General features: G+C 33.8%; 2 protein-coding genes and 1 pseudogene across 2 annotated transcripts; 1 reads left to right on the forward strand and 2 right to left on the reverse strand.

Annotated features, from left to right (window-relative positions):
* The first annotated feature begins 1,086 nt into the window (after nucleotides 1-1,086).
* On the forward strand, nucleotides 1,087-2,595 carry LOC149061383 (uncharacterized). Its single transcript, XM_089216885.1, has one exon. It carries the CDS (start codon nucleotides 1,087-1,089, stop codon nucleotides 2,593-2,595), a length of 1,509 nt encoding a protein of 502 aa, XP_089073011.1.
* A 1,786-nt stretch (nucleotides 2,596-4,381) lies between these two features.
* LOC149061384 (uncharacterized) lies at nucleotides 4,382-7,064 on the reverse strand (annotated as a pseudogene).
* An 8,555-nt stretch (nucleotides 7,065-15,619) lies between these two features.
* On the reverse strand, nucleotides 15,620-16,141 carry LOC107162637 (ATP-dependent DNA helicase PIF6-like). Its single transcript, XM_089214968.1, has one exon. It carries the CDS (start codon nucleotides 16,139-16,141, stop codon nucleotides 15,620-15,622), a length of 522 nt encoding a protein of 173 aa, XP_089071094.1.
* Between the last annotated feature and the right edge of the window lie 4,236 nt (nucleotides 16,142-20,377).

Consider the following 20,377-nt stretch of genomic DNA (forward strand, 5'->3'; position numbering starts at 1 on the left):
CAAGGGCACTGGTGCACTGCGTTGTTTTGATGGTTATAGTAAGCGTAATATGATTTTTATTGATAATAATTATATTGATAAATTAAATATATAATATGATAAAGCAGTTTAGAATTTAATTTCACCGCTAGAGTGTATCACGTATTCCATATACCTAAAATAAAATCCACCGAGTAACGTTATGAAATATTCGTTATCAGCCAATGTTGTAATGTGTGTTGTGACGAAAATAAAATCGATGGGAAATCTAAAAAAATATCATTGTACTTCATATCTATTATTATTTATGATTATACAAATACCAAGATAATAATTTGATATTGAATACTGTAAAATTACGTATTTTATTCTAATGCATTGGTGCACTTCCATCCAATATAGGTACCAACAGTTATTAGTGTTATTACTACTCCCGACTCCGTCGATTTTTACATTTTTATGAATGTATTTTTTCGAATTATTTATTATTTAAAAAATCAAAATGTGTGATAATTTAGTGAATAATGAATCAGAAATTCAACGAATTTTAAGTATACCTATTGAAAGCGACGATGAGTTTGCAGATATTGGTCTAAGTGATAACGAAAATTTTGAATTACCCGTAAGTTACTTATTATTATTTTTATGAGGTATTAGTATTTTAGTATATTTAGGAATTTTTATATTATAATTAGGAATTATTTGAAAATGACGACTGCATTTTAAATGAAGCTATTGGGAATCGACACCGCGCGCGATAGATTAAAAATGGCACACGGAACTGGGCATGTAGTCTGGCGGGCGCAACAAGAAGCTCTAGCGTGGCGGACCCGTGGTCGCACAAGCCACAAAGCACAATACAGAGTATTGACTGTCTCAAACCTCGACGAAAGTCGGGGTCGACGAAAGCCCACCTTGTCGTGGTGACCCCACCCGGCTGGACTTGTCCAGTCGCTAAGAGGCTTTCACACTAACCCTCATCCGGGGCAGGCCGACCCCGGACCGGACTAATCCGATGGCATGATCAGATGCAACCGACGAACCGGCCCGACGTCGGCCAGAGGGTGAGGGCCACCAGAGGCAGCCCCCCTATTAACCCAACTAACAATGAACACACCAAATATGAATAGTAGCTTTGGAGCCCTCCTACTGGGAGGGTCGGACTCCGAAGACCCCAGATCCAGCAAGCGGGAGTGGTGCACGTCCCGTTGGTCGTTATCAACGGATAGCACCCAAAATGCGCAAATGAACTCGGATCGGACATGTGGAATTTTAACAACAGACGTACTACGCTTGAGGGGTGGTGGAAACCCTAAAAATCCACTAGATACAAGTGACGATAGTAGTGGTGACATGGTTGTCGATTGGTCTCAGACACATGAGACGGGCACTAAGCGTGGCCCATCAACCTCAGTACACCCCAATCAGGCGGTCAAAAAGAAGCCGACAGCACAAGCAGACGGCAAGGACCTAATGAAGGCGGTCAATGTCCACCTCGGGTGGATTGACCACACTATTACCGTGGAAAGGGCGAAAAAGCTGACTGCGGCATCCGCCGATGGAATCGCTGAGCGAGTTACAGCTCTAAGGAACCTATACACAGAGTGCTGCCTGGAGAATAGTCGCCTCCAAGGAGTTACACAGTTTAGTACAACTGAATTGAGCGGAATATTAGACACATTCACCAAGTCTCTCGCCAAGAAGTGCGACGAGATTAGTGAGCTCAGAAGGGAAAACATGGAACTCAAAGAAAGGTTAAAGACACAAGGTATTGTGCCGGTGATCGTACCTGACGCATTGCCGAAGCAGACAACGACATCTTACGCAAGTGCAGTAAAGACAATGCCAGCCACTGCGAAAGCCAAACCGTCTGGCAGCAGTAAGCGTTCGGCGCTCGATAAATGCCGAAAGTCGAAAACGAGCACTCGTTTTATCATCGACGTCCCGAAGGATAGGACGATAGGCCAGGTGAAGGCAGACCTGTGGCAGACAGTGTCCAGCAAACTGCCTAACCCAAGGGCGAAAACGATCGTCCAGGGGCAGACACTTGTGGTCTTGCCCGATGACAAATCAACGTTCGAGGTGCTAAGCCGGATCCCGAACGTCAGGTCGGTTGGTCCACGCCTACCGAGAGTGATCATATACGACGTGAATAACGATGATTTGGAGGCTGAAATAGTTAGTTCTGTCAGGAAGCAGAACCCTGAGCTCGACTTGACTCAGGAAGACATTGAGAGCATGGTGGTCAAGCACAGACTTGGACCTAGGATCGGCGAAACTACGCATTGGGCTGTGGAGACCCCACCCAAAGTCCTGCCCAAAATTGAAAACAAAAAAGTATTTCTTGGCCTAACAAGATGTCGGGTTAAGGTACATCAAAACGTGACACAATGTTTTAAATGCCAAGGATTTGGGCACACGGCCCCGAAATGCGTGCAAGAATTGCCAATATGCAGGCACTGTGCAAAACAGCACGATAGTTGGGAGTGCATGGAAAAACAGAAGATGATCTGCACGAATTGTAAAGGCGACCATAAGGCGTCGAGCTCGGCATGCAGAGCAAAGAGCCAGGCCGTACGTAGCCTCCTTAGGCGCATGGACTTCGGAACACAATGATAGATTACATCAAAATAGCTCAGCTCAACGCCTGTAGGAGCAGGACTGCCTCCCTCCAACTAAGAGATCACTGCAGGAAGTCCAAAGTTGATATAGTGCTAATCCAAGACCCATTGGTGCAAGGTGGGCGAGTTTATGGATTTGAAGAACAGAAATGCGTACTAGGGCACGCCCAGGCTGGTGCGGCAATAGTGGTCATTGACGAAGGCCTCCGCATGTTAGAACTGTCTTGACATACAAGCCAGTATATAGCAGCAGCTAGAATATCCAAAGGGGATGATGCGGATGCGATTACTGTGGTGTCGGCATATTTTAAATACAACATGCCGACACCCAGCTTCATTGAGAAGCTAAGACACATACTAGAGCTCGAGTCAAAAACGATCATTGGGGCGGACGTCAACGGCCACTCTGGGCTATGGCATTGTCCAGACACCAACAATAGAGGACTTGATCTTTAGGTGGCAAATAAGCCGAGCTTGCTCAACACGTATGAGCGTGAGGGGATGGGCGCCTCAAACATTGACGTGGCCATGACTACACCTCAACTGGCACTGAGAGTGCAAGACTGGAATGTCCAGGATACGACCGATAGTGACCATAATACAATCATATATACAGTTTTGATGCGATGCAGAAGGAGAGTCAGCCCGAATAGGAGATTAAACGTACGAAAGGCTGACTGGGAAAAATACACCTTGAACTTATTAAGTCTTAAAATGAATATTGTAACGAAAACGATAGATGACCTTGCGGGTACTATCATAAGCACGATAACGAAGGCAGCAAAAAAGTCCATACCGTGTACATCAAGTAAAAAAGGAAGACTAGGTAAGCAACCTTGGTGGACCGATGATCTAAATAGCATGAAGAGAGTGCTAGATAGGAGACGTAAGACAGGCATGCACAGAAGTGATAAACCAGCATACAATCAGCTTAGAAATGGATATTTGGCCAAGATAAGAAAGGCAAAGATGGTGGCCTGGAAAAACTTTGCGGAGGAGATAAACGTTAAGGCATGGGGCAAGGCCTTCATCTGGGCAAAAAATGGATCTAGGTCCAAAAGAGTGCCATCTACGATGCGGGAGGAAGATGGGACAGAAACGTCAACACTCGATGAGACGGCCCAGCTGTTTCTGGGGACGTTCTTCCCGAAAGAACCGGAACCTAGGAATATAGCAAGAGAAGGCCCATTTGGCGAGTATACTACGACCATTGATAATGATAGGGTTAAGGCAGAAATTTGGCGGATGGGGCCATTTAAAGCTCCGGGAATGGATGGGATCACGGCAGCGAAGCTGAGAAAAGCCTGGCCCATTCTTGGAGATGACATCACTGACCTTTTCAGGACATGTATAGTTGAGGGAATTTTCCCGAAAGCTTGGCGAAAGGCCAGCCTGATTATTATACCCAAACCGGGCAAAAAGGATAAAGATAATCCTAAGTCCTACCGACCAGTTAGTCTACTGCCAGCGTTGGGTAAGGCGCTAGAGACGTTATTGATCCATGACCTCGAAAGTGAGATAAACCTGAACGACTTTGATCTGCAGCATGGTTTCGTATCAGGCAGATCGACGATCACGGCCATTAATAGTCTCTATAGATGGACCGAAGATAGTAAAAGCATGCATGTTTTTGGAGTCTTTCTAGACATCACCTAGGCATTCGACAACGTCAGGTGGGCGCCGGTGATGGATAGATTAGAAGAGATTGGAGCTTCACTAAGGACAATGAGCATGATAAAGAGCTCTTTATACTAAAGTACTAATAGTACTATAAGAACTATTTAATGGCATCGACTCCGATGAAAACTATGAAACTCTTGATGAGGATAATTCAAATATGTTGGAGTTGAAATTGGTGGTGGATAAGTTTGAATTGTACCGGAATTTTTTACTTCAATCATCATTGCCAACACTCTAGATCGAAAAATCAATTTTTGATCATTATTGAATAATCTTATGGTAGGCAATAATGAATCCAAAAAAGATTTGTCTTCATCTTCTTCTGAACTTTTTCTTAAAGCTTCTAAAAATTCTTCTTCGAACGCATCTGTTTTTTGCTTCTTGGGTCCAGTGTTTTTTTCCTTTTCCATGGTTCATTTGAGTTATTGTATCTCGATAATTCTTCTTCGTCATCTACGTCGTGTTGTCTTTGATTACCTTCTTCACATACATCAATATTATCATAATCATCACTATCGAGGGTTGATTCTGTTCTATATGTTACATTGAAAACAGTAAATTAGATACACATTTTATCATAGATTACATACAAGTCCGGATTAAGGGGTTAGTAAAGAGGGCACGGTCCAGGGTCCATTGATTTTGGAGCCTATATGCATCCCTAAAATATATTAATATATTGCGTCTGTTTAAAAAAAGGTTTTCAAAAAAAAAAAAAAATGTGTTGTTTTAACACAATTTTATGTGTTTTTATACAATGACATAAGAAACACCCAGTATATTTTTTGTATAGGTAGTTAACATTATACAATAATATAAAATCGTTAATACGTAATGAATAATGATTAAACAATTATTTTGAAATTTAAGTTGAAAGAGTGTATAGTGTCCTGGGGCTCAATTGATCCTTAATCCGGACTTGCTTACATAAAATAAATTGTTTGAATATTTATTTACCTATTTGGTTCTACCAAGGACTCAATAAATTGTAGTTGTTTATCGTAAACATATTCCCTTTTTTTTTTGAAGCTGATCAAGACTTTAATAGTTTTTTGTTTGCCATTGATCTAATTTTCGCATCCCTAACACTTTTCCATCTTTGTTGGACTTTATCAACTATAATATGTAAGTAAAAAAAAATATAATAATATACTATATAAATAAAATAAACAAAAATAACAACTGTTGTAATTTGAATTTTATTTTATTAAATACATTTTTGTAGGTACATATTTATATTAATACCCACAAAAAATTGGGAACTCGCTCTGCTGTATAGTAGGAGTGGATTTAATTTATTTTATATTTAAAACCGTTTAATAGTAAACTGTTATTTTACGCATAAATTTAAAAATGTTTACAATCGTAAAAATGTTTTAATTGACTTTCACTCGATTTTTGATATTATTATTTTAAGCAAAACTTGTGGACATACCTGAATTAAATTTTAAATTTAAATTTTCAAATATCATCGACATTTATAAAAAAAAACACAAAAAAATCGAATATTTGAAATACCTATAAATAGCTGACAAATCAACGGAAAATAAAAAAATAAAAAATGTATACACCTTATGACTTTATGAGAACCTTAAGATTAAATTTTTAAAACTTTTTGACTAGTCAATTTTTTTTATAGACATTTCAAAATATAATATTGAATTTATATGTGATTGAAACATATATTTTTTATTTAAGGTACTTGGTATCAGGTAATACATTTACTGATCTACAGTATTCATGTAGAATGGGAATATCTACAATTAGTGGTATCGTTGAGGATGTATGTGATCAAATTTGGAAAATGAAATCTGAATGTATACCTCTACCTACGGAAGAAAAATGGAGAGAAATTTCTTTGGACTTTGAAAAAAATACTAATTTCCCTAATTGCATCGGAGCATTAGACGGGAAACATATTCGCATTATTAAGCCTATTAAAAGCGGTTCACTTTTTTATAACTATAAACATTATTATTCTATAGTGTTGATGGCAATTTGTGATGCAAATTATTGTTTTACATTTGTCGATGTTGAGCATATGGAAAATTTAGTGATTCGTCTGTCTTCAAAAATGGAAAATTTTTTGAACAACTTTAAAATGATATATTATCCATACCTCAACCTAAACCACTACCAGGAGATAACGAAAATGGTCCTTTACCTTACGTAATTTTAGCCGACGAAGCTTTTGGAGTTTCTAAAACAATTTTAAGACCATATGCTAGAAGTAACTTAAATTATAAAAAAAAAATTTTTAATTACCGTCTATCACGGGCTAGAACGTATATTGAATCTAGTTTCGGAATTTTATCCAACAAATGGAGGATTTTTCATAGACCGATGAATACTAGCGTTGAACTTTCAATAAAAATTGTGAAAGCTTGTTGCGTACTATATAACTTTGTTCGTGTAAGAGATGGATATCAATTTGGCCATACATTGAGTATACATGGTTTTGAAACTTCGAACGATACAATAGATATACAAAACAGATCAGGCAATACAATCAGAGACATGTTTGCAAATTATTTTTTGACCGATGAGGGAATATGATGATAGGTAACTATAAAATAATACAATTTACTTTATAAATGTAGTTATAACTTACCAGCTTTTATTTTCGATTTCGGACATACTATCAATATTTTGTACAACGGCTTTTGCAATATCTTGCCAAGACGCCATCCGTATATCGCGATCTTTATAATGTTCATCACCAACATCCCATAAATTTCTCCGGGCTTCCAATTCACTAATAAGAAGTTCAGTATCGACATTCATTTTTAAACTTTTTAAGCCTTTTTAATTGTTTTCCGTCGATAAATGAACATAATAATATTTAAAAAATAATAAACGCCGCGTAAGAACGCGCGGCTGTGAACATGTCAATACTTGTCAATACATGGTCAGTCGAGCGTACGCGCGCTCGACCGACGATCCACGAGTACGGCTCGTACCGAACGCACCGACAAAAAAACGCGAGCAGATATACGCGTGGCTGTGTAACGTTCCATATGTTTAGTGTATTTTTATACGCGTCGTATAAAACGCGCGCGTTCGAGGTACGGTGTCCAAGGCGCGGCTAGTCGCAGCGGCGGCGGCTACTGCTTCGACTATACTGGGGTGATCAGCCACCGATGTCTGTCTGTTGTTCGACACCGACGACTGGCCGCTGCGGCTCATTAAAATAGTATGGTTTTAGTCCTAGTACTGTAAAGATCTATTAATTCTGTGTGATGTTTGTATTAGTATTCAATATGGTCAATACGTACATCGTTAATAACAATAACATTGTGCAGCTTTTATTGGAGGAGGAAGAAGAGGAAGACAAATAGTCTTCCTACTTTAATCCAAAAAAAAGCTGACATTTTATATCAAAGTCGTCAAAAAGAAGGTTTATTTAAAATTTTAATTGAGAGACATTTATTAAATAACGAAACAAAATTTCGTAAGTTTTTTCGGGTAAATCGTCAACAGTTTGATTATTTATTATCCTTAGTTAAGTTTGAACTAACTAAACCACCCAGTAACAGAGTGAAAAAACCGATTACAGCAACAGAATAACTATCACTGACATTGAGGTAACTATACAATAAAATGCTTCTTATAATCTTATAATAAAACTTCAGATCATAATGTATACTTTAATACAACTTTCTTAGTAATTCCACTTGTTAACATTCTCATTCTCATTTATTTTGATTTATTTTGATATCTTATATGCATGACAATTTTTTTTTTAAATAATTTTTTTTAACAGGTACATGGCTACCGATGAGTCATTTCGCTCGTTATCGTTTAGTTTTCGAATATTTCATACATATATCAGCAGAATTGTGAAGGAAACGTTACTGATTTTGAAAAAAAATTTAAAACCAATATTTTTACCAGATCCAAGAGAAGTTGACTTCAAAAAGAAAGCGAATGAATTTTGTTACAAGTGGAACTTTCCCAATTGCACTCTGGCAATTGATGGCAAGCATATTAGAGTTCGGAGTCCAGATAATTCAGGGTATTTGTTTTACAATTATAAAGATTTTTTTTCTGTCGTTTTATTGGCAATGGTCGATGCTAACTGTAAATTTGTGGTGGTGGATATAGGCTCGTATGGGAAAGAAGGGGGCAGTAGTATTTTTCTCAAATCCATTATGGGGCAGCAGATTTTAAATGGTTCATTCAATTTTCTAGAGGATTGTTCTCTTCCTGGTTCTGATATAATTGTCCCGCATATAATCGTTGGGGATGAGGCTTTTCGTTTACATACACATATAATGAAACCTTACTCCAGAAAATCAAGCAGAGACGATTCTACAAAAACTATATTCAATTATAGACTCAGTCGAGCTAGACGTGTGACCGAAAACGCGTTTGGTTTGCTAAGCCAAGTTTTTCGTGTTTTTTTATCAACCTATTAACCTCGAAACCTCGACTTGTGACGACTTGATATGGGTAGCTTGTATTTTATTTTTTATTTTTTGTATTTTACATAATATGTTAAGGGATGGTTATTTGGAAAATAACAAACGCCCATACTATGAATATGATCATGATCAAGACTTACCTTCCAACAGCATGTTACCCATACGTAGAGGAGGTGGATTTTTACAAGCAAACGGATTCGAGGTGAGAGAACGATTTAAAACATTTTTTAATAATGAAGGATCAGTATCTTGGTAGAGATAATTTATTTACATGTTATATTTACTTATAATTTTTCTTAATATACTAAACTAATATTTGTTATTAGGAAGTTCTAACTTATAATAAAATAATGTAGTAAACTGTTATCATATTATGTTCATTTAATATTATAAGAAAAAAAAAACAGATAGTGTTTTCTTAATTATTTTATTTATACAATATTATTTCTTCAATTTTTTTTTTATTATTATGAATTATGATATGAACAAAATGAAAGGAATATACTTATTAAGTAACAACGAAACAGTATTTTCATTAAAATATTATAAGTACCTATTATAAAGATAGATTTAAATTTTATAAATTTAACCTGCGTCCTGCAATCTATCCAGAATTCAATTAGAATTATTATTGTAGTATGTCGGTGAAGATGTACCTTCGAAGTCGTTTGTAGTAGACGAGAATGTCATGTGCGGTGGTGCGATGGTTTGTGAGTTGATCGATGTAGGGTATGAAATGGCAGACGATGAAGTCTGTGAACGGTCAGTCAGAGTACGAAATCAGCGATATGCAGTTTTGCGGGTTAGAAACTCCGTAGTAATGTTGTTGGTTTTGTTGAAAGTTATGACCAGGAAAAAAGCCAGGCGTGGTAATTTGAGGAGGATTAGAACATTTTTCTTGAAGTTCATTTACTAACATCAGAGTTTTAATTTTAGCTTCATTAATGCCTTTTGTTGGCAACTTTTTTACACTAAGCGCCATGCTTTTAAAAAATAAATCCGTCTCGTCTTCATTTTTGTTTGCATTTATAAGTTGTTCGTTCTGTTGTTGGATGCTGTGTATAATTATGTTTTGATCCTCAGTTTTCTTAGCCAATATCGCGGCCAGCTTATCGGTTACTATACTATACTAGCCCGACTACTCGCAAATGAGCACCCAGGTAAGTTAATATTGCCATCTTTATTTGAATCGTCAATATCAATCTCATCATCAGTATCAACACTTCCATCTTCGTTTATCGGCATATCAATGTTAGATGTAGAACTAAAAATATAAATGAAACTATTACTGTTGCATATTAAGTTGGTAAAACATATTTTTAAAAACAACTATTTACCTCCGCTCATTATCCACGGAGTTTAAAAATGATACGTGATCTGCCAAAATCCATTTTTTTGGATGATGAAGATCGTTCCTAACTTTCTTTTATTTCTATTATAAGTGTCTTTGATGTTTTTCCATCGCCTCTTGCAATCGTCGACTGAAATAAATAATTTTACTATTGTATTGTAATGATATGCTCACATATCATGATTGTAATAACGTAAAAGCCAAAAATAAATAAAAATAAATAAATATAAGTATAAAATTATAAATATAAATACAACTAAGGCTTCTCGCTCCTGCCAATAGTTATATTAAAATTATTGTAATATCAAAAGCTTAAGTTAAAGTTACATTGTATTCAAACTTCTATTTTAATTTTTTCTAACATTTCAATTAATTTTTCACGAGTTCATAAGCATCATCCACGTGTCATGCACACCAACCACCATTTACCATTATAACAACCTCTCACGAGTGCAAGTGCGACAGCCAAATCAACCACATCGGATCCTGCGAGCGACAACTGACTCTTTTAAATTTTAACGAAGGTTTATCAGTGTTGTACTTATTTCGATTCGAGTGTTAAAAATCTTTTAAACTTACTAAGTAATCTGCATAAATCAAATATAGCTGCGAATAAGATAAGGTGCATGAGCATCATAATAATAATATTATTATCTATATTAATTTTTACAGTTTATTAATAAATATTGTATTACTGCGATGTCTTTGATCATATTCTAGAATCACGACCTCGAGAGCCCTCCGACGATTAGGAGGAAGGTAATAGTGCAATTTTAATATTTATATCTGGTATTTTATTCTCCAGCTCTTACGACACAGGTCCATTAACATCAGCTCTTAATTATAATAATTTTAATATAACTATTGGTAGGAGTCTTAGTTGTATTATTTATACTTATGATTATCTTATTTTTACTTCTTTTGGCAATATTATTTATAAATATTTCTGAAAATATCTCAACATGCTTGTACACAGAAATAGAAATTTTGTAGTGTTCATGGTTTATTCATATTTCATAGTGTATTTTCCCACTATTCAGATTTCATAAATAATTGTTTGTATTATTTGAAATAGGTATCAGATTCGTAGTAACAAGAATTTATGACAAAATATGTAAAATCATATATTATTATGAATTTTATTGAAAATGATTTGACACAAAATTTATCAGTAGCCAAATTTAATTTATCAAGTCACAGCATCAATATGAATTTACTAATATATAAATATATACAAGTCCAAGTAATTACGTATATTTAATCAAGTATAAATTGTGTATAAAATTTGAACTGTTTTATATTGTAACTAATTATAGTACCTATGTATGTTTTTAATATACTAGAATATTTGAATTATACAAAAATACTTACCAGATCTTCCAACTTTTATAGAAATATTTTTCCAGATTTTATCTTTTAAAATGATGTCCTTGTGGCTTGTTTTCGATAAGTCATAAAGTGCAGGATTATTGTGAACCTCTTCGATTAAAGTCTCTTCTTGGTCAGGCAAAAATACAACTTATTTGGTAAAGTTTTGCGATTCGGCCATGGTATTTAAAATATTATTAGCATACAAATATACAATAGAAATAGCAAAAGCCGCAGGCGACTGTCGCTGTGCACTGCTTTCGATTGAGTAGAGCCGCGGGACCTGTGGCGCCGACTTTTAGATATTAGCGCGGGGGCAAACTCTTCTATTAAGTGAAAAAAAATTCTATAGTATGCTGTAGTTTGCTTACCGGGAGGAGTAATTACCAAATTGTCCCTTAACTCTATTTTAATACTCCTCTAGGGTGCTATAAATATTTATAATTTATAAATAATATTATTTGAATTGAAAATTTTTAGTTTATATACTATAATGGTAATAAAATCAGTTCCGTCTCTATATTTCGGGAAAAATTGAAATGACAGATGTATTTTTAGACAAAATATAAAACCAAATAGTAGTGAGCGTCGAGCGATCTATAGTATTTATAGATCATATTTAGGTAATATACAAATATACAATCGTCGATGTTCTAATGAATATTTTCATGTTATAATCTGGTATTTTAACCAAATAATTATTATTGTACACAACGGGGCACGGGGGCGAAATAATACTTTTGCCCCCGTTAAATCAATGTACGGGGGCGATCGCCATCTTTGCCCCCGCGGAGTCGGCGCCTATGCGCGGGAAGCAGCGGCTCTTTTCATTGTCGCAAAGCCGCAATCGCTCATTGGACACCAGTCCATAGGAATCGCGTAAAAATAGTGTAGTCGCGACAGTCGCGGCGACTAGCCGCGCCTTGGAAACCGTACCTTAATGGAGTAATGGGTATTAAAATAGGTATGTAATAAACGGTATGTAAAAATATGAAAATAGAGCGTACTATAGTCTGCGAACATAAGGGTCCTTTTCCACGAACGTTTTTAAAACGCGCGTGTAGCTAAAGCTCACGCGCGTTCGCGCGTTTTTAAATTAAACACTCGTGCGTTATCATTCCATTCGCCATTTTATATTTATTTTCTAAACGACATCATGAACTCCGAGGAAGAAGATGCCGTTGCTCTTGTTTTAATAAAAAGAAAAAGAAATAAACAAAAAAGAAAACATCGATTTTGGGTACATCCACTACTTCAACCAAGGCTTCAGACTGGTCAGTTTTATACACTATACAATGACTTGATGCAGGATGAAAACAAATATTTTAGTTATTTTCGTATGTCTCGACAATCTTTTAATGAATTATTGAATCTAATTACAAATGATATAAGTGGTGAGGATACAAATATGCGACGATGTATTCCAGCCATTGAGAGACTAGCTGTTACATTACGGTAAGTTCATACATTATATATTTTTATTTTAAATTAATAAAACAAACTTTAGTACAATTTTTTTTTATTAAATATTTTTTTAAACTTATAAACAAATTCAAATAAAAAAGATTTAATATATTTTAATATCTCAAAAACACAATTTTAAACTTATTATTATTTATATTATAAATTAATGATTATGAAAAAATATTATAAGTTATAAGAAGATGAGTAATTAATTTTTAATATAATATATAAATATATTGTTTTTATTTTTTGAGGAAAATATTTTGGAATTTATGTTTATTTGTCAATTCAAACGCAGTAAAATTATATTAAAAAATAAAAACTCATATTTAATTTATTAAAATAGATCAATCATAGAAGTTTCTGAATTTTCACTATTGTTAGATGCAGGTGAATTATAAGTATTTGTGATAGAGTTGTTGATGAATTATAATTTATAATATTATTAGTAGAGGCCGGAAAAGTTGTTGGTGTGTTATATTGACTTAAAGATAACGAGGAATGGTTTGGTTGAGTGTAAAATATGTTGCGATCAGACAAATTTTGATGTAAATAATCAGTAGAAAAGCGTTGTGGATTATAGCTAGACCTCGGGATACTTAAGTTGTTATATTTTTTTAAGAGACCTATGAATTCAGCCTTATCATCAAGCTTAAATTCTTGAGGAATATTTTTAAAAGAGCTCACTAAACTAAGTCAGTCTTTGTCTTCCGCCGTTTCCCTTTCTTCACGCATTTTACGTACTTTAATATTTTCTGAAATAACCTGTAGTAAAATGTCATCTTCATTATTTTTCTTTTTACGTTTTGGTACATTTTGGTTTTCAAGCAAGTTTTCTAGTTTTCTTATTTCTGTATTATATTATATTATTATTATTATTATATTATTATTATTATTATATTATTATTATTGTATTATATTTAATATTACTATTTTAAAATTACTTGTTCTTGTTTTTCATTTAAGTTTTGATGCTGAAGTGAATTCTCGTCAGAAAAATTATCTAATGTATTAGTTTTATTGTTTGTGACGTCCCTTAAAAAACTTAATTGGTTAAAATAAATGTATTCTTTTGTTCTTGTAGCACCAGACCCTGACTTAGTATACTTTTTAGCATTTGCGTGCCTTACAAAACAATCCCTTAAGCTTTTCCATTTACTTTGCAACTGTTTCCCTAGTAATAAAGAAATTAAGTAAAAATAAATTAATACAATAATAGCTTAAAAGTATATGTGCTGAATAAATATATTAATTTCAGATATTTATGGTTCTTCATTGACTGATTTACATATGGCATTTAGATGTGGAATAACAACATTGTCCAGATTGATTAGAAAAGTGTGTCGAGCTATTTGGAACTTAAAGGAAATATGTATGCCCTTCCAACAAAAGATCAGTGGGTGGAAATAGCACATGGGTTTGAAAAAAATGCTAATTTTCCCAATTGTATAGGTGCTATTGACGGAAAACATATTAGAATAATAAAACCTGTAGATAGCGGTTCATTATAAACATTTTTTTTCTATAAGTTTACTTGCAGTATGTGATTCAAATTATCGATTTATATTCGTTGATATTGGCGCATACGGTAAAAGTTCAGATTCGTCAGTTTTTAAAAATTCTGATTTATGGAAACGACTTGAAAATCAAACTTTGAATATTCCAGCACAAAAGTTTTTACCGGGCACAGAGACACTTAATTGCCCTCATATGATTGTTGGAGATGAAGCATTTGGGTTGTCTCGTCATGTTTTAAGACCTTATAAAGGAAAAAAATCTGACGAAGAAAAAACGTATTTTTAATTACCGACTATCTCGAGCGAGACGTTATATTGAATGTGCTTTTGGGATACTTGCAAACAAATGGAGAATTTTTCATAGACCAATTAATATAAACACGGATTTTGCCGAAGATATAATAAAAGCTTGTTGTATATTACATAATTTTGTAAGAGAACGAGACGGCTACAACTTTGAACATACCTTAACTGACGAATTAAATAGTTTACAACAGCAAGAAAATGTGCAAGGTGGCGTAGTAGCAAATACTATTCGTGATCATTTTTCTACGTATTTCGAAAGTGATATCGGAGCTGTACCATGGCAAGATTCGAAAATTTAATGAACTATATTACATATTATTATAAATTTATATTTAGTAATTATTTTTATCATGTGTATTATATATAGTAAATTTACCTATATATCTATAATATACTAGCTGACCCGGCCACGCGTTGCTGTGGCTAAAGTTTTTGTTATATTACATTATAGTAAACAATCTAAGAGGAACAATAAGAGAACATCAGTCACGGAGTCCACTATGCTTTTTCACACAGATGGTATTTGTAAAAAAATATGGTGATCTCCTTATTTGACTTTCTACTAGTATAACTCTTTAGTACAATGAAATTATTTACTAACAAAGACGAAAATGTTGATGTTGGTATACAAATTCACTGGATTGAGATTTGAAGGGGAAATACGTTGAACACAATTAATTAAAATGTTCTTACACTTGATATTAAGCAGAAATCAATAGGTACAAAATAAAAATTTACCAGATTTATTATTTCCATTTAATTTTATAACAAATATAAGTATATTACAGTATAATACAGTAAATAACATGTGACGCTTAAACTCATGAATGAGATAGGCAAGGCAGACAGTCTTAAACTTTTAAACATTAATATCTATTTTTTTGAATTATAAATACTTTCAATTTCAATTTAATTTAACACCAATCGGTGCACAATGTTTTTGGTTAACCTGTCTTTAGCTAACACAAATAGATTCGACGGTTTCCCAACACGTGAACACGCAACATATAGTTGCCCATGAGAAAAACATGGATTTTCCAAATCTAAACCACAAATGGACATTGTTTGACCTTGAGATTTATTTATAGACATGGCGAAAGCTAAACGAATTGGAAACTGTAGCCTTTTGAAGGGTATGGTAGAATCTGATGGTATCATCGGAATACGTGGCAGCAGGACCACTTTTCCTTTAAACTTCCCAGACAAAATGGTTGCTTCAAGAATGTTTCCGGTGATCTTTTTGATGACCAAACGCGTACCGTTACATAATTGAGGTGGATTCAAATAACGGAGGAGAATAATAGGGGAACCAATCTTTAATCGAAGATTATGTGATGGCATTCCAGGGATATCTAATGAATTTAAAAATTCAATCGGAAAATTTACACTTTCATTTTCATCAACAACAGTATCGATTGATTTAAAAGACATCAGATCGCCTGGTAACAACTGTTGTATCTGGAAGTTAATTTCGTCAACATCAACGTTTTTGGCTGCCAAAATCGCCTGTTGACTAAGCCATTCATGATTCAAATAATTATTCTGTCAAGGTCAGGTTACAGATAGATATTATCGCGGTCGGCCACGGAAAAACCCGAAATACACCATGCAATCATACAAATGTATTAAAAAGTTAATTAAAATATTTAATGTATTAAAAAATTTGAAATAAAAACTATCCTATCTTTTAAGTTGGACCAAATTACACGCGGTGTAAAAAATTTCATCAAAATCGGTTAAGTGGTTTAGGAGTCCATTGAGGACAAACATTGTGACACGAGATTTATATATATTAAGATATTATACTTTTTTTTGTGAGAGTGATTTCACTATTAACTTTCGATTAATTTAGTCTTATTTATTAATATAATATAATGATATATAAAAAATACAAATTAAAATTATAATCTTTTTACGATAGTGATTTACATGGTTTATTAAAACATTTGTTAGATAGGTATAATTTTAATTCATGAGACATACCTAACTGGTTATAATGGTAATTAAATTTGATTTTGAAATTGTAAGCGTCAGTTTCAAACTACATAGATAAAATTATAAAAATTATGGTATTATATAAAAAAATATGAGTAATCGGTATAGTTTATGTACAGTGTACATACCGATGTTATTTTTTTCTGCTGCTGGTTTATCGTCAAAATTATCGTAAAATATTTTACATATATTTTCCCAGGCCTTTGATTTGGCATTTCTCAAACTATATTCAGCAGTTTGAGTGTTCCATATCGCATTTTCGTTTTCAATTGCACTTATGTTCAGTATCAATACAGTACAGTATCAATACATTCGTTTCTCGAGTCCATAGTAAGTAGAAAATTAAAAAAATTATAAAACGAAAAAACGGTTTTCTATAAACAGTTTTCGTGATAAAACAATTCGCATTAATGGAAATATGACAGTCATGATTTCCTCGATCTTTTTCCATATTATACCAACCCCTGCACTTTTCAAACTTTTCGCATAAATTATAGTATAATTGGCAAACCGAGACGCGCGTTTTTCTTCCCGTGGAAACGTCCTAATCTTCTGGGATTAATTGCTATTTAACGCGCGTTTAAAGAAAAACGCGCTAAATATTAAATATACACTTATTGTTGGTATACATCCGAGCAAGATACACCCTGTATATTGACATAATATAAGAATAAATAGAATAATTGCACAACACATGTTAGATAAGAATAAACTAATACAACGAAAATAATAAATATTATCGGAAATAGCACGGCCACGTAATCGGCACCGCCTAACCACCGTCGCCGTACCGAAAAATAGCGGCAATACCGGAATATTGAAATAACAGTATTTTTAAATACCGGTAGTTCTAAACACCGATGACTCACCAGTATACCGTAAATACCGCCAGCTCTAAGGCCCGTTTCACATGGACGCGTATCGAACGCGCTCGTTTTATACGTCGCGTTCAGAATTGCGTTATTTATATTGATTATTTCACATGGACGCGTATGAAACGCGGCGCGTATCGAACGCGAGCGTGCAGGCTATTACATGCAATGACAGGTTTCACATAGGCGCGTATCATACGTGCGCTGATCAAATTTTGAAAAATGGTTTTCATATTATATTTTACAAGTTCTCAAGCAAGTGCAGTTCTTCTCTTAACAAGTTCACACACATTGAGAACTTATATATACTTCGACGTTTGATTTAAGACTATTTAATACGGTAGGGTAATTTCACCAGTGAATGAACACTTTCCCACACAGCATTCAGAACATGTACACATTCTAGTCATATGTGTTTCAAGTGTCCTTGGAAATATGTTATGAAATCATATATTTAACACGTTGTTAACGTGTGTTCTATAAAATATTGAAAATAAATGGTTTCTTCCATATTATAGAAACATGTTTCTAAGATGTTGTAGAAGATATGGTACAATTACATGTTATTAAAATATTACAACCCTTACAGACCGACAAGGCACGATCGTGAGGGTATAGTTTTTTTTTTTTTTTTTTCATTGTTATATTTATTCTACTTTGTTCAGACCGGTCTCGCACGATTGTGAAGGTTACGTTACATCGATTTAGTTTATTTTTAAAAGTAATTTGGTAAAATACAGCCATGCTCCATGTATTATTAGTTTTGGGTTTTTATCAGTTTTAGATATCCTTGGTGTTCGGGTTCTTTTCTTAGTATATATTTGCGATAGCAATGAATTTGTTGTTTTGTTTTATTTATCATATCTTTTCCCAGCCGTTTCTAACAATACCCATTGCTTAATATTTGTTTCTATTAATGTTTTTTCACGAACAATATTTAGTATCACGTTCGTGAGTGTACGGTCTATATGTGCGTACAGCGTAACATATTCAAATCCACCATGAATCCTGATGAAATTTTAGATTTATTAGAAAATTCCTATATAGAATTTGATGACGACGATGATGATGCCGATCCAACATATGTTTTACCTGGTCAACATGAAAATAATAATTTAGGCGAGGCAAGTGAATCTGAAGGGGAAGAACAACTCGAAACTACCACACAAGTAAGTGTGAATGTAAGTGTTACTAGTAGTAGTAGTTCATCGATTTCCGAAAAAGTAAAATGGCGTATACAATCATTTAAATCTAAAACATTTTCCGAAAAAGTTCCGAACACCTCACCTGTAGGCACACCTATGGAATACTTTAAAAAATATTTTCCCGAAGAATTATATGAACTAGCTGCGTCTTGCACTAATGAATATTATATGGAAAATACGGGTAAAATGTTAAAGACATCTTCTATTGAAATAAAAAAATTTTTTGGAATTCACGTAATTATTGGTTGTATTAAATTTCCTCGTCTCCGAATGTATTGGAGTGCTAAGTTTCGATATGACCCTGTTTCAGCGGTAATGTCTCGAGATCGTTTTTTTCAATTAAGAGTAAATCTACATTTTGCAAATTTCGTGAGTGATGAAATAAAAAAATAACAAATTATGGAAAGTGCAACCACTCATAGATTTTGTAAGGAACAGGTGCTTATCTATTGATCGATCATCAACTTATTATTCAATTGATGAACAAATGATACCTTTTCTTGGACGTTGTCAAATTAGACAATTTGTTAAAGGTAAACCTAGACCAGTTGGTCTCAAAAATTTTGTAATTACTACGTCTGATGGTCTAATTATTGATTTCGAGATGTATCAAGGTCTTACACTCAGAAAAAAACCTTTCTTAAAATCTAAATTTTTGTTACATTGATTTATTAATATACGAGTTTGCTTCAATTAATTATGAATTTCATTAAAACCATTAGTTTATAATCAATTACATAACAATTATTTCAAATTAATGAAAAAAAAAAAATTTGAATCAATTGAATTGCATTAAATTGATAAATAAATATTATTTAAAGTAAGTAAACAAAAGTACTTAAATTTACGATAAAATGATTGTATATGAATTTAAATTAATGCCTAACTTCGTTGATATAACGAAATATAAAATACTTTAAATTTATGAAATCATAGTTTCATTTTTATTTGTTAGTGTCATTAATAAGACGGAAATCAAAATAGATACAAATAGTTGGTTTATTTAATATTATCACAATATATACTTGAATTAAAACATCGGGAGTGTTTAATTTATAAACCAAAACTATAATTATTTCAAGTTAGATATCCTTCATAACAATGATAATGTAATAATTATAATGGAATTTATGTGCTATTAATAGTATGTGTTGTATAAACCGTCAGATAAGAACGCCTATCACAGCCCTGCACGAGTGCGACTGCGGCCAGCGGGTTTTTTTTGCTATTCCCAATCCTAATCATTTTTCTTGCGACTACGAGTTACGACATTTGACAGTGTTTTATGTCTTGTCTAGTTGTCTGTTCCTCGTTTTATAATATAATAATTTATAAAAATATTATTATATTACACCTTTATATTGACCTTTGCTCTGATCACTCATCGGTTCTCCTTACAATCGACTCTATGCCTCCAAATAAACCAAACAAACCTACACTAACCCAAGGCACTATGGACTGGATAACCTTCAGATCTTCACTTGAGAACAAAATAAACCTGAACATAAGTCTAAAATCTCCCAATGATATTGACGAAGCAGTGAACTTTCTCACAAAATCCATTCAAGAAACGGCATGGTCTTGCTCATCCCCTC

Source organism: Diuraphis noxia, unplaced genomic scaffold (assembly GCF_037042655.1).
Source record: "Diuraphis noxia isolate RWA-SAM2 unplaced genomic scaffold, SU_Dnox_SAM2 contig0001, whole genome shotgun sequence".
Taxonomy (NCBI): Eukaryota; Metazoa; Arthropoda; class Insecta; order Hemiptera; family Aphididae; genus Diuraphis; species Diuraphis noxia.

Excerpts from the sequence above, each read along its gene's own strand:
- LOC149061383 (XM_089216885.1), top strand. The coding sequence starts at position 1,087 with ATGAACACACCAAATATGAATAGTAGCTTTGGAGCCCTCCTACTGGGA.
- LOC107162637 (XM_089214968.1), bottom strand. The coding sequence starts at position 16,141 with ATGTCTTTTAAATCAATCGATACTGTTGTTGATGAAAATGAAAGTGTA.